This window comes from Cyprinodon tularosa, unplaced genomic scaffold (assembly GCF_016077235.1).
Source record: "Cyprinodon tularosa strain WSP-4 unplaced genomic scaffold, ASM1607723v1 ctg1098, whole genome shotgun sequence".
Taxonomy (NCBI): Eukaryota; Metazoa; Chordata; class Actinopteri; order Cyprinodontiformes; family Cyprinodontidae; genus Cyprinodon; species Cyprinodon tularosa.
The window spans coordinates 69,820-84,317 of record NW_024037891.1 but is presented as its reverse complement, the minus strand read 5'-3'; the positions used below and the strand labels follow the sequence as shown (position 1 = coordinate 84,317).

The following is a 14,498-nucleotide window of genomic DNA, read 5'->3' as shown; positions in this document are numbered from 1 at the left end:
TTATTATATATTATAATTATAATAAAATATTTTTTACTTAATATAAGTTAAAACTACTGTTTTCTATAAAATTTAGATTAGAATTCAAGAAAAACTGTTAAATTCATCTTTAAAAATGTTAGTATTTTGTTTATATATATTTGTTGTGAAAAAGAACATTCAGGAGATGAAAACTGGGATCCCATCTGAATCCCACTGAAGCTATCACCAGGGGCAGATTTAGGAAATTTGGGGCCTTAGGCAAAGACATACATGGGGCCCTTTGAAATGGGAATGCAAAACAGATCCATTACACAGATACAGAAATGTTTAAAGATAGACATACATTATTTGTTCTACCTTTTGTCCCTCTCTTCTTATCCATTTTCTAGCTGTTTCCTCTGTATGTTTTCTTTTGTCCCTTTTCATATTGGCAATGTACTCAGCTGTCTTTTCATGCTGTCCCACAAGTAGTGAAAGATTTTTTCCAATCACTAACTCCATTCTAACTTTGCCGACTGCTCCTGTGTTTCCAAAAAGGCAATAACAAAAGTAAATAACCCAGTCATTCTTTTTACTACAGACAAGCCATGATTCTCAGCGTCTCTGTTTTCCATTTTTCATTTGAATAAAATTATAACTACATGAGTCATGACAGCAGACAAGAGGGAGGAAAGCAGGAGGCGGGGTTATGAATCTACTTACTCTGGAGTGCAGAGTTCACTGCTTTAATATATTGTTGCAAAAGTCTCCAGTAACAGAAAGAAGCCACTAGGTGCTTTTTTGTAATAAAATCGCTAGAGGCGTCTAAAAAGTCACTATAGTAAAGCGACAAAAGCGCTAATTTGGCAACACTGCTCTTCCCGCTGTTTGTTTACAAAGGATTTGCTGCTGCTTGTTTGGGCCTTTCTGCACATAGGCAGCAAATGGACTGATCCAATGCTTAATATTATAAGCATTCTGCTGGCATTTTAACAAAAGTATTTTTATCAGAAACATAATTAATGTACAGAAATAAGTAATAGCTGTATTAACCATACATGTAAGAGGAGTTTTATGGGGCCCCCCAAGAACGCGGGGCCCTAGGCAACCGCCTAGTTTTGCCTAATGGTAAACCCGCCCCTGGCTATCACCTTATTGTTTTTGAATAATTAGTAAAACAGGATTTGTAAAGAAAAAGAATGAAGTAGATCCAAATGACCTATCAGTAACCATGTCTGTTCCAGCGCAGATCATCATTAGAATTTAAGTTTTATGTCTTCAGGACATGATCTACAGGGGCACTGGCCTCCATTGGCTCCTGTCTAGAACCGGCCATGCTGAGGAATGATGTCACCGTGGCGAGGTGCACTGTATGATGAAGTCCCATGAAAAACAGAACGAACAACCGATGTTCAAGGCTACAAGATTGAAAGTATTGAAAATGAAAAAAATTAAAGACCAATTTTGTTCTGTTTTGTGTTTAAGAAATTACTGTTAGTTAATAAACAGTTGTTGAAAAGTTGCTGGCCTTAAGTGTGTATATATGGGTCACGGAGTGGGTCCGGTGTCCCCAGGGTGTGTTTGAGGTTGGGGGTGTAAGATAAGCATCTCACTGAAATGAGTTTTTGGAACCCGGGAAGTCTGGGATCCTGTCCAGGTAGACCGGGTCTCCCTGTATGATGGGGGGGGGGGGGGGGGTCTTTGTTTTGATCAAATTCATGTTGGCACTGATACGTCTATCAGAAGAGCTGGAGAGCTAAACTGACCCATCATCCAGCCTCATTGGACGCTGACCGACATGCTTAGAGGGCGGCCATCTTGGATCGGACCTTAGTTCATACAGCTGCTGTCAGAATGAATGAAAGACGAGTCACACTGTAATAAAAGTCAGTAAAACATGCAGTAAAACACGGTTAAATAGCAACAGTAAAAGACCGTGAAACTAAAAGAGGTTCTTTATTAAATACATTAAATACCTGTTAATGAAATGACTGGAAAAAACACTGAATATTACTCTTTAAAATATAAAACAGTGATTTACTGTGAAAATTAATAACTATGCACATAAAATTTACAGGAAATACTTGTTGATTGTGAAGGAAGCATCAACTTTAATTTATACACAAGTAAAATGGTTAAAAATATATCTGTCCATCCTTTTTATAACAGGCTTTATCTCTGCGGGGGTGGGGAGGGGTGCTGGTGCCTATCTCCAGCTGTCTACAGGTGAGAGGCGGGGTCCACCCTGGACAGGTCACACTCATCCTGGACAGGTCACCAGTCCATCCTGGACAGGTCACCAGTCCATCCTGGACAGGTCACCAGTCCATCCTGGACAGGTCACCAGTCCATCACATCTTTTAAATGTGCAATGACTATGCACCAACACCAGAATCAAGACGCTAAAGGGCTAATAGCTCATCTGAGGAGTAATTTTGTGGAAGAACATGTGGTTACTTGGCCTTACGGTGACCAGATGTCCCTGATTTCCAGGGACAGTTCCAGTTTTTGACCACCTGTCCCTGGAAATGTCCCTGATTTTACTGTTTCATGAATGATGCATTTAGACTGTTATTACGGTAGAGAGAGCGTTAGCATGGTGGTTAGCAGCTGTTAGTGTAGATGAGGAGCAGATGAGGATTATTAGAAGAGGTCTCAGCTGCCTTGTGTGATGGTGAGGGGGTTCAATAGTTCATTTGGTGTTGGTTCAAATGTTTGGTTAACACCCAGGTTAATAAAAAAAAGGCCTTTGATGTGTTTGTTTCACTAAAGATGAGGATCAGAAATGTAGCTACCATAAGTCAAACTAATCAACAAACAGCCAGACAGACCATTGGCTGCAGCTGCAGCAGGAAATAGACTCAGATCAAGAGGAGAAGACTGATGGAAAGCAGATTGAATGAGAGTGGAGGAAAATATGAAGACGGATGGAAAGATCAGTTAAATAGAAAGAAGAAAATCTGCTTAAGAGTAAAACAGAGAGCAGGCAGGAGTCAGCTAGAAAGAAAAGAAGCTGGAGAGGGAAGAATGAATGACCTGATAAACACCATCCAATGAGTGATTGTATTCATCTAAGGAAATAGGAGAGGCACATTCCTGGATTTAACACCTGATTTTTGTTGTTTAAATGTTAAAAAATATGTAAAAATGGATGAAAGCATTACTGTCCATGTTTCCTGTTTTAATTTTGATGATATAAATTTTATCTTTTTATCCATGAGCTGGAAATTTCCCCAGATTGATTTCAGAATTCTGGTCACTTTACTTTACTTTACATTTATCAGCCGGCTGAACCTTATTTTGTCTTTTCTTTATAAAAGAAAGTTTGTCATGTTCTTTACATTTTCCAACCCTGAGTTTAAACGAAAACACGAAGAAATCAATTTAAAGGCTCCATTACTCTAAGGACACGGTGAGTTTTATTTATTTCCTTCTTTTCAAACGACTTTCTAAAATAAATGTTTTTTTTTTGCCCTACAGCTGTGCTGCTGTGATCAGAATCAGAAGGAAATGAGAAGCAAACCTGTTTTAAGAAGACGACAGATGAAAACCTGCTAAAGACAGAATGCTTTAATGCTTAAACCTATAACGCCATTAAATAATTAAAGCTGATGTTCCACATAAACCTGTCTGATTAGCTGCTTTCTAAAGCGCCCAGATTCATGACACAGTAAAAGAAATAAAACTGAAATTACATTATTAAAACATAGTGTTAAAAATTCGTAAACCTAAAATACAGTTTTGTTAAATAACTTTTCAAAGCAGAGAATTTCATTTCAAAATTTCTGTTTTAAAAAGTCAAATTAAGTTTCTGATGTCACATGGTTCGGTCTATAAACGGTAAAACGAATAGATTTAATGTGAGGAACTGCATCCTTTAGAGCAGGGGTCACCAACGCGGTGCCAGCGGGCACCAAGGGGCCCTCAAGGACCACATGGGGGGCCCTCAACGCCTTCTGAAAACAGTAACTCAGCAGTGGGCTAAGTTTGAAATGTTATTTTATTCTGTGACTCTTCTTTTTAATCATTTATAGAGCATTTCATCATAGTAATCATATAGGGCATTTTAGCGTTTATAGAGATTTTAAAGTTATAATGTTTAAAGGAAAATTAGAAATTAATAGTTAACAATAAAAATGTGTTTAATTTGGATGAAGTTTAGGTGAACGCTGACCCCTCTTGTTCATAGGTCAGTATTGGTAGCCCTTCCTGTGATTCAATAGCCATGAAGTAGCCCTCAGACTTGAAATGGTTGGTGACCCCTGCTTTAGAGTCATAAATGTGAAGTTCCATAAACAATTAGATATCCTGTTGTCATTTTGAGTTAGTTTTGGGTTTATCCTTCTACCTGGGGACTAGATTTAACTCCTGCAACTGTAACTTTTAAGCAATACTTTCTGAAAGTTTAACATATCGTTTTGTCTTTGTTAATTTTATGCATGCATGGCATTGATCAGATGTTGGTAACTGTGTATTTTCTTTCTTTCTGCAGGGCGGATTAGATTAGATTCAACTTTATTGTCATTACACATGTACAGGTACAGGGCGACGAAATGCAGTTTAGGTTTAACCAGAAGCGCAATAAGAGCTTCTGGTTAGACCTAAACTGCCTTTTTGACTCACTTGGTGCATCCTCTCAGGCCAAAGTGAAAACTTTGTCTCTTTGATGAACATTTAGAACCGGATCTGTCAGAGATCTTCAACCAAGTCCAGACTCGATGACTTGTTACTGCTGTTCATTGACTATTTTTCATGCTTTTGTTCAACCATCAGCAGTTATATGCTGCATTATTAAGGTTTATATTGATTTGTGATCATGCAGACAATATAATCTGTAATTTTTTCTTTCCCAGATGTTATTTATAATTGTCTTATTCGTTTTCTATGATAATCTGTTCCTTGATTAAATTTGTGCATCTTTAAGTTGCCAATGTTTAATTTACACAAAAAAACTGACCATATACACGTATTGTACCGTTTAACGGCAAAATATATATTTCCAGGAAATTACCGTAAAATTTAACTGTTCAAGATAAACATTTTCACAATTTTACCCTGTTTGTTATTAACTTTGCCTTTAAAAACCTTTAGCACATTTCAGTTGTTTAAAATTTTTTTTTATCTTAATAATGTTTATTCGACATAATAAACTGTAATGTATCTGTTGTTTTACAGCAGATAAATGTAAAAATCAATGGAAAGGGCTTTTTTTCTTTTTCACAGGATATTACAGTTCAAAGATTTACGGTTATTTTTTCTTCAATGATTTAGTGAGAAATATTTTCAGCTGTAAAATTTAAGGTTACCTAATCAGCTTCCCCCTTTTTTACAGTTAGGATGAACCCTAACCACAGCTACCCGTGTTTTACTGTTAATTTGAACGTTTTTTTATGGTTTATTTCTCATCCAGTTTAGTCTTTAATCAAAATAAAGGTGTAATCTAATGTAAAGGTTATTTCAGATTTAGTTTTGATCTTTTAAAGGGCTGTGACGTGTCAGAGGTTATTGTAATATATCTGACTCGTCTTTCAGGTCATTAAAATGAGATCTGAGGCGACTCCTATTCATTCAGCTGAACCGTGGTCTGACCCAAGATGGCCACCCAGCGTCCAATCAGGCGTCTACGTATAGATTGGCTCTGCACTGACCTCGCCTCAGTGTTTTATTATTTAACCCTTTAATCACTCCTAGTCAGCAGAGCTTATTTCAGTGAAAAACAGAACAAACACTTTATACCCAATCATTTATTGAAAAGTATTAAATCCTTAGACAATCCTGTACGACTCATTGCTTCAATGTTCACTAAAAACCTTCAGGAAAACATCAAAGTCAGAATCAGTTCAGAATAGGAGGAAAGCGCAGCTCCTCCTTTGCTTCTGATGCAGAGAAATGAACATTTCTGGATTATCAGTAAAACACCTTTACTGACAGGATGATGCTTTTCTACAGGTTCCTTTAAGGAGCGATGATGTCACATTAGAACAGAGACGGCTCCAATGACCTGATTAGAAAAATAAATCTGGATTTCATTGTCTTATTTTCAGGAAGCGTAACTCAAACATTAGATCCTGTAGTTTTGATGATTCAGGTTTTCAGAAAAATGGTGAAATATTGGAAAAGTTGAACGTTGGACTTTAGCAGAAGCAGCGGCTGAACAGGAGCCCAGAATGGATTTCATCAACTTTTCTCTTTAAATCGTCAGAAATTATCCAGACGCAACAATCTGCTAAACTAAAAGACTTTATTCTTAAAGGAAGCCTGAACAGGGATATGGAACTATTTTCTTCTCTTTGAACATTTCATGAAGTTATTGAGGATCAGCTGAACCCCCGCAGAGTTACAAATTAGGTTTGTTTAAAAAAATAAGAAGATATTTAGCAGCAGTTTGCAGAGACAGTCCTGCTGCTTGAGGTAGAAGTTCAGTGAAATCTAAGAGCTGATGTAACCCCCACCCCCAGGCAACATGTGGCCGTGGAGGACAAGAGGGGGTGGTGGGGCGGGAGGTCGGACTTCAAACATGATAAAAACATTGTAGACCCTAATATGATGCGGCAGAGGTAGACCATCAGTCTCACAGACTTGTACACTTCTATTAAAACATTTCTTTAGATACAGTCATTCAAAGGAAAGCTGCTCTAGTTTCTGATCCTCAGCCGCAGTCCGTCCCCCCCGCCGTCCTCTGCTGATGGCGCGCTGGTCCAGGACAGCTGGGACCGCCTCCAGTTTGACGGACAGAGCAGCTTCTCCTGTGGCTGCAGGACTTCGCCTCAGAGCAGAACCAGACGTTCGGAGCACAGTCCTTTGGACAGATGACAGAGGCTGAGACCATAGTCCAGAGTGCGAAGGCCGTAGGAACCTGGGCGCCTTCCACTCATCCACCAAGTGAGTCCAAATTTAAGGCCCCCAGTGTCTCGGCTGAGGCCCACAACCCCACCGGTTCTGGTTCTGCTCGTCCTTTAGGTTCAGGACCAGAAAAAGGGGAAAGTAAAGTCTTAACTAGTGAAAGGGAACAACGAGAAAAAAACAAACAAAAACAAAGCCTACATGTGCTGAGATCATCTAGAACTACGGTAAGTGCTCGGGTCTAGTCCCAATGAGACACTAGGAAGCTCGTTATGACGCTAATGAACTACTCCAGAAAATTCCCAACTCCTGTGCTTCATCTTTCCACCTCAACTTTCCACTCGGGAAAACCCGAATTCTGAAGCAGCTTTTCATGCAAGATATCCAGCTGTGGTTCTCCTCCGCCTGGAAACATGACGAAGCGCCCCTAGAGGCCGTCTGTAAAGCAGACCTCCGCATTGAGACACAGTCCTGTATCTAAGGCAGCTCAGTGGTTGCTAGGAGGAAGACCTTTCTAGTCTTCATCAGGCACAGACTGAAGGAAAGGTGGATGATCATACATCCAGGAACGAAGCAGGTCAGATGACCTTCCAGGCACAAACGAGTCTCTGAAGACGGCAGAACATCTGCAAACCCCTGATCGAACTCATCCAAGCATGTAGCGACGACGGCGTCGAGTTTCAAACCCGTCTCTCTAAGTGGCTTTTAGTCTTTTTTTTTTAACCCACAGCAGCTTCATTCTCACACGGTTTGGCATCACATCAACCAATGAAACGTAAGTTAAGTGCATCAAACTAGAAGTGAACTGGAGGAGCAGCTACGGTGCAGTGAAGCTGACCTGCAGTGGAGCCTCACAGCTAGCCACGGCCGAGAAACGGCCATCAGCAACCTGCTTATGTTCACAGCTTCATTTTGGTCATTTTCTTCTTCTATACTGCTGAAATACTGCGCCCACAGTTAGGGTCATGAGCGAGCGAAGCCCGACCCCACCGACGGGAGGAAACGCTTCTCTAACGGCGACGTGTTGAAAGGAAAAATAAAATCTAGAAAAAGTGAAGGAAGTGGGATTCCTCTGGAACATTCAAAACTTTTCAGTCATGAGGTAATACTAATGAGGTGACCTGTTGCTTGTTTCCAAAAATATACAACTCTTCTCAGATTATGTACAACAAGTGCGTGAGGAGAATGCTTGAAGGTATCTACTGCTGGAAGGCCTGGTAGTAGTGAGGTAGGGAGCTGGAGCTGCTCACAGCAGGACTGTATGACTGAGGTAGCTGGTTGGGGTTAAAAACCCCGGAGCCCTGCGGCCCATGAGCCTGGGGGGGCTGAAGGAAGCTGAAGGGTCCCGGAGCCTGGCCGGGGACCCCCGAGGTAGAGGAGGGAGACGAAGTGGGGGAGGGCGCGGGGGGGTAACTCATCACTAACCCCATGTGAGGGTTGTAGGGCGGCAGCCCGAAAGGCAGGAAGCTGAGCAGAGAGCCCAGGTCCATGTTGGTGTTGCACGGCGGCTCGCCGGTGGAGACGGCCGGGCTGCGAGGCACGGGATGGGCTTCGCCCCCGCCTCCGTCCACCCCGTCCCCCACAATCTCCTTCTGGGGTGAGGCGGCCATGGAGGACCCGGCCGCACTCAGCTGAGACGAAGGGACGCTCTGGAAGTCCAGCAGGAAACCATCCATGTCAGAGCGAGGATATGAGGTAGAGCCGTACGGGTACTGGGACATGCCGCCATAGGGCTGCTGCTGGGCTGCCGCCGGCGGCTGGAGGGCATGTCGATGGGGGTGGGAAGAGGGCGTGGTCATATGATGACCCACCCCCATGCTGGAGGACAAGGAGCCCTGCACCAGGCCATGAGGAGGCCCCATGGCAGGGATCAGGTTTGGCAAGCTGTAGGAAGCGCTCATATCCCTGGTAAAACCCTCGCTGGGATCCTTGGAGGCGGAGCTTCTGACGGGCGCCTCTAAGGGGGGCTCCTCTTTGACCGGGGTCTGAGCCGCTCCGTGGTTGCCGGGGTTAGACGCCGGCATCAGACCAGACTCCTGCGCGTGGCTTTTCTTCAGGTGCCGCGTCAGGTGGTCTCTGCGCCCAAAACGCTGCGCACAGCACGGGCACAGGAAGTCCCGGCGCCCGGTGTGCACCACCGCGTGGCGCCGCACATCCTTCCGCGTGTAGAATCGACGGTCACATCGTTCACACGAGTACTTCCTCTCTCTCGGAGGCACGCCGCTGCCGCCGTCCGTGGACAGGGGCCGGTCCCCGTGCTCCCCCAGGGTCTCCAACATGGCGGGGGACTCCATGCAGAGCGGGCCCGCTGCAGCGCTGTGGGCAGCCACCAGGTGGCGTCTGTAACCCAGCTGAGTGTTGTACTGTTTTCCACACTCCTGGCATTGGAAGAGCTGCCTACTGGCCGGGAGGTTCTCGTAAAGCTGCCCTTTCAGGTGATCCTCGTGGAACATGGTCTAATGAGGACGAAATGGGCGGCGGCGCCGCTGCTGCGCGGGGGCGGGGCCAAGAGCCTGAGCTGATAGGAACAAGAGTCATGAGGAGGAAGGAGCATCAGCTTCCTGCGCTATGGTTGCTAGTCCAAGTCCAGATGCAGAGGTTTTGTTAAGAGCCGCAGCTTTTAAAGTTTGATGTTTTCCTGCAGGACTGGCGGCTGATGGGACGCGTGCTAAAGGGCAGAGCCTCGGTCCACAGCATGAACTCTGCTGCCATAACAACCCCAAAGGGCTGCAGGGATGAGGACTCTACGTCAGGACTCAGAGGATCTGAACGCACATGCTGCCGGGTCACAGAAACTGGCCTTCCTCTTCACAAACCTGAGATAAAAAAAACACAGACAGACAGACGGCGTCAGAGTTTATTAAAAAACACAACATGATCCAGCTGCAGCAGAGTTAGCTTTAAATGAGCAGAGAGATTAGCATCATGTGGAAAACACGTCTGGACCCGTTTCACAAAAAAAACAGATGAAGACGATTGTATTAAACTAAACGTGATATCAGAATAAACAAAAAGGAGTAAGGCCAGGACGTTGTTTCCCCACCAGCGCCCCCTACTGGTTGGAAGCTGTAACGCAGTTTCCACCAAAATCGCACTAAACATCTTTTTTTTTATTTTTTTTATTAAGGGTAATAAAATGAGAAGGCTGAGAAATTTATGGGGATTCTACAAACAATCTGTGGGTTTTAGTGGAAAATGGAAACATTTCAATAAAACAGATTATTTTCATATTAATATGAACCACCAGGGGGCGCAAATCATGAGCTGCTGCTCACTATAGAAAGCTCACTTTGTTTTAATCTTTTAAACCTCTCTGTGGAAGATAAACAAACGGCTTCACTTCAAAGCTGCTGTCTGTTTTATTCCAAATTAAAACAATACTGTAATTAATATATATTTAATACATTTTTCATCAAATATAAACATTTTCCCATTAATTATAAAATATGTTTTTACAAAACATATAATCAAAGATGTGATTCAATCTAATGTAATTAGTTATAAAAATTATATTAATTTCATTGTGTTTTTTTTATTTGTGCCACTTTTTAGTTTTAAAGCTACTTTTTAAAAAATTCCCAGTTATTTTCATATGAGGGATGTTTTCTCTGCAGGGGGGCTCTGCTCTGAGCTTATAAATAATAACATATTTATTCAGATAAAAGAACAGATCAATTAAACATTTGCAAAATCGTTACTTATATATTCCTAAAAACTAGGGATGCATGATATAATCGGCCCCCTATCGGTATCGGCCTTAAAACTGAATATCGGACATCGGCCACCCCACCGATATTTAACCCGATATTTGATCAGCTTCTGAGTTTCTAAAGTCTAAAAAAATAAATAAATACTACTTCTTCTTCTTCCTCAAAAACTTCTTTTTTACAGACTTAAAAACTTCTAAAGACGAGGGAAAAAATATTGATCCATTAAAATATCCCAATATCTTCATATGCTGATATATTGCCATTTAAAAACACCATATCAATCTCTTTTACTAATGAAATATTGCTATATGTCATCGTTATGCTACGAAATCCCCCGAAAATTCACCAAATGTTGCCATATTTTTATATCTTGATATATTGACGCGTATCGATCTATTTTACTAACAAAATCTCACAAGAATTTGCAAAATATCACGAGAGTTTGTAACAGAACGATGAAATTTCACCAGATTTTGAAAGTAAAATAGATCGATACCGCGTTTTTAAAAATCTATTTGATATTAGCATATCGTCGCTGTCGGGGAAAAAACCTTGTAACTCCCATTTTGGACTTTTTTTTTTTATTTCATAAATTGATAGGATTGGTCAGTGCCCACATGTGAACGTATGTTTTGGAAAATATTAACCAATTAAAGGTGTTGAAAAAAGGTTGGGACTTAATCTCATTACTCCATTGGGCTCTTCCGCTGTCGCTGTTTTTACAATTTCCTGTAAACTTTATGGTTTTGGACATACGAGGTTTCCGTCCGACAGCGACGATATGAAAATATATTTGAGTTTATTATTTTTCAAAGTGTCAGAAATGGATAACAAAGCTGCTATTTTCAATGACTACTAATTATTGTCCAGCTTTAACATCAGTATCGATATCGGTTATCGGCTACATGAGTTTTAAAATATCGGCATATCGGCCAAAATCCCAATATCGTGCATCCCTACTAAAAACACACAAAAACTTTGTTTCCAATTTTGAAGACGTTTCTCTTCCCATCCAGGAAGCTTTTTCAATTCAAAATGTCTGAAATAGTGTTGAGTTCCAGGTTTTATAGAGTGGAGCAAAAATAAAACCTGGTTTTAGTTTAGAAAACATGCAGATTGAACCAGAGGAGCGGATCCAATCTGGATGGGAAGAGAAACGTCTTTAAACTTTGAAACCTTTTTAGAATGACTCTGATGACTGAGAATCTTCACCTGCATTTCTTATATATTGGGTTTTATGCCATAGAGGCAGTAGTTTATTTTATTGAGTATTTGTAAAATGTTTAATTTGGAATGAAACGGCTTTCCATAGAGAACCTGCAGGAGGTTTTTAGCTGAAGCTCAGCTAAACTCGGCTCATCTAAGCTCGGATCAGCTAAGCTCGGCTCCTCTGGCTCGGCCTTCCAGGCGGCGCGCCATGGAAGTTGTGCAGAAGCTGTGTGTGGAGCAGCCCGGGCTCCGCAGCCTTCCGGCCTGCGGGGTCGGTCGGTGGGTTGGGGTTTTATGGAGCCGCAGCTGAGCCGCTTCCTGCCGCAGTGATTCCGAGAGGAGCGGAGGAGCGATCCCCGCAGCGGAGCCTGATTCATAAACAAAAGCTTCACCAACTTCTGTCGAAGTTTGCAGCGGAGAAGAACCTAAGGAGCAGCGGAGGAGAACCGAAGGAGCAGCGGAGGAGCATCGGAGCTTTACTCACCGACTCGTCCGTCCGGCTCTGCGTCCTTCCCCCCTTCGCGCTCCGCGGCGACATTGCAGCAGAAGTTTGAAAGCAGTTTGTTGGAGTTTCAGGCCTGGACTCTGGGGCACCGCGCTGGGAGCCAGGCATTCTGGGAGGGTGACGTCACGGCAGTGGAGCGAACATCCTGCTGACGTCAAAATGTTAGGCGAAGTTTGAGCAGCGCCTCCAGAGAGCAAACTTCTTCTTCTTCTTCTTCTGATGTTTTATGGCGGTTGGCAAACTAGTTAAAAGTGTATTACCGCCACCAACTGATAAGGAGTTAAACAAGGAAACAGGACACGACTCACCCACAGAAAAAATAAAATAAAAAAATAAAATAAAAAGTAAAATAATATTTTTTCCGAACTGTTTAACTGAACCCAACAAAAATAAATACTCATAATTTTCAATTTATCTTTAAGTTATCCTCACTCTGCAGTCTCTGATGGTTTTTCCCATCATGCTTTCAACTGTTTCCCAATTTAGATCTCTTATACTTTTTAGCAGCATTAACTATTATTTTGACTTTTTTCGGTTTTTCTTGTCGTTTGAGCGCTACAATTGATCACTTCTACCATGAAAGGAACAAAATAGTCTTTCTTACAATGAATGAAACAAACTTCTTCTTTTTTATGGCGGTTGGCCTCCTTTTGATACGCATTACCGCCATCTACTGGAGTGTGGATCGGGATGCTTTTTATATACATTCTAGAGAACAAACTCTTCCTGTAAACTTCATTACATGCCTACACAGTTACTACAGTCACCATGGAAACACGGTTACCATGGAAACGCTTTTCATTCTCCTAAATACTCAGAGATATCTGGTCCATTTATTAGACAAGTCATTTGTTTCAAGATTTGTAAAAGTGTTTCGTTTTTAGTAAATTTGTTTTCTGAAATGTAAATTTGTTTCAAGATTTGTAAGTGTTTAAGATTTTGTATTGTTGGTTTGCACTTCCCGGCCACCGTACTGTTCCAACATTTCCTCATATTTCCATTAAATTTAATAACTTTTCATTTTTGTCTTAACGGTATTATTCTCAGAACTTGTATTGTTTAGAAAACCTATAAAAATATAACTTATAAATCCTACAATAGAAAAAAAGAAATCATGAAACTTTTTAAATACTAATTTAACTAAAAACATTAACACATCAAAAACAACTTAAATAAATTATAAACAGCAGCTTTGAAACAACTTTTAAAAAGCTGATTTTGCATCTCATCTTGATTAACTATATATATTTACCTCTTCTTAATGAAATCTATAGTTTCTTTTAATCTACGTCCAAATGATACTAACAATCTAATCATATTCTGCTGTATTCAGCTTCAAACAATGAAAAGAACATTTCCTTTTATAAAGTGCAGCAGTGATCAGAATGTAAACACTGGTGAGGAAGTCTAGCAGCCAATAGCAGAGGGGTGTATTGAAGCCCAGCTGTTCCAGTTTGCCCATCAGATGCTGTGGGATGATGGTGCTGAAAGCTGAACTGAAGTCCAGGAACAGCATCCGCACGTGGGTGTTCTTCTCCTCCAGGTGTGGAAGGCTCAGGTGGAGAGCAGCAGAGATGGCGTCCTCAGTGGAGCGGTTCCGTCGGTAGGCGAACTGGAACGGGTCGAATGTTGGCGGCAGACTGGAGACGATGTGTTCTTTGACCAGCCTTTGGAAGCACTTTATCAACTCTGAAACCCTGGAATTAGTTCATTAAATGATTAGATCAGCAAATCAATCAGTGCATAAAGAAAGACTTTTATGTTCCAGTTTAAAAAGATAATAAAATGTCTTCTGTCACATTTAGACCCAACATATCTCGACATAATTCATAGAACTTTAACTGCCATTTCTCTTCCTTTACAGTTTTAGTAGGTAATAAAGAAAATGTCTTCCATGGTTTAAGGTTACAGCTCTCTAATGTCTCTGTACTCTCAGGCTGAGGAAGGCTGCACTTCGGCTTCTGTCCAACAGGTGGCGGTAGTAACAACAGACAGCTGCTTTAACTATTTCCTCAAATGCTTTATAAATACATTATAGCACTGTTTTTTTCTCCATTTAAAGTTATCTATTGTTATTGTTTCAGCTGATAAATGAGCCGTATAGTTATGCAGCTGAATGATTCCTAACATTTTTAAGCTGCAATGAATCCATCGGCAGGAAGTTTAAATAATTATTTCATATTAAATTCTTTAGACCTGATCCATGAGGAACTACAAAACAATCATTAACACCTGATTTTCCTCTGATTTAGTAAATCTCATATCAGAAT

At 41.4% G+C, this 14,498-nt stretch overlaps 1 protein-coding gene across 1 annotated transcript; it reads right to left on the bottom strand.

Annotated features, from left to right (window-relative positions):
- Window positions 1–7,513: 7,513 nt before the first annotated feature.
- On the bottom strand, window positions 7,514–12,420 carry LOC119789402 (zinc finger protein PLAGL2-like). Its single transcript, XM_038294276.1, has 2 exons — window positions 12,208–12,420; window positions 7,514–9,620 (listed from the first exon to the last, which is right to left on the bottom strand). The coding sequence occupies exon 2, from the start codon at window positions 9,255–9,257 to the stop codon at window positions 8,004–8,006; it is 1,254 nt and encodes a 417-aa protein (XP_038150204.1). The 5' UTR covers window positions 9,258–9,620; window positions 12,208–12,420; the 3' UTR covers window positions 7,514–8,003.
- Between the last annotated feature and the right edge of the window lie 2,078 nt (window positions 12,421–14,498).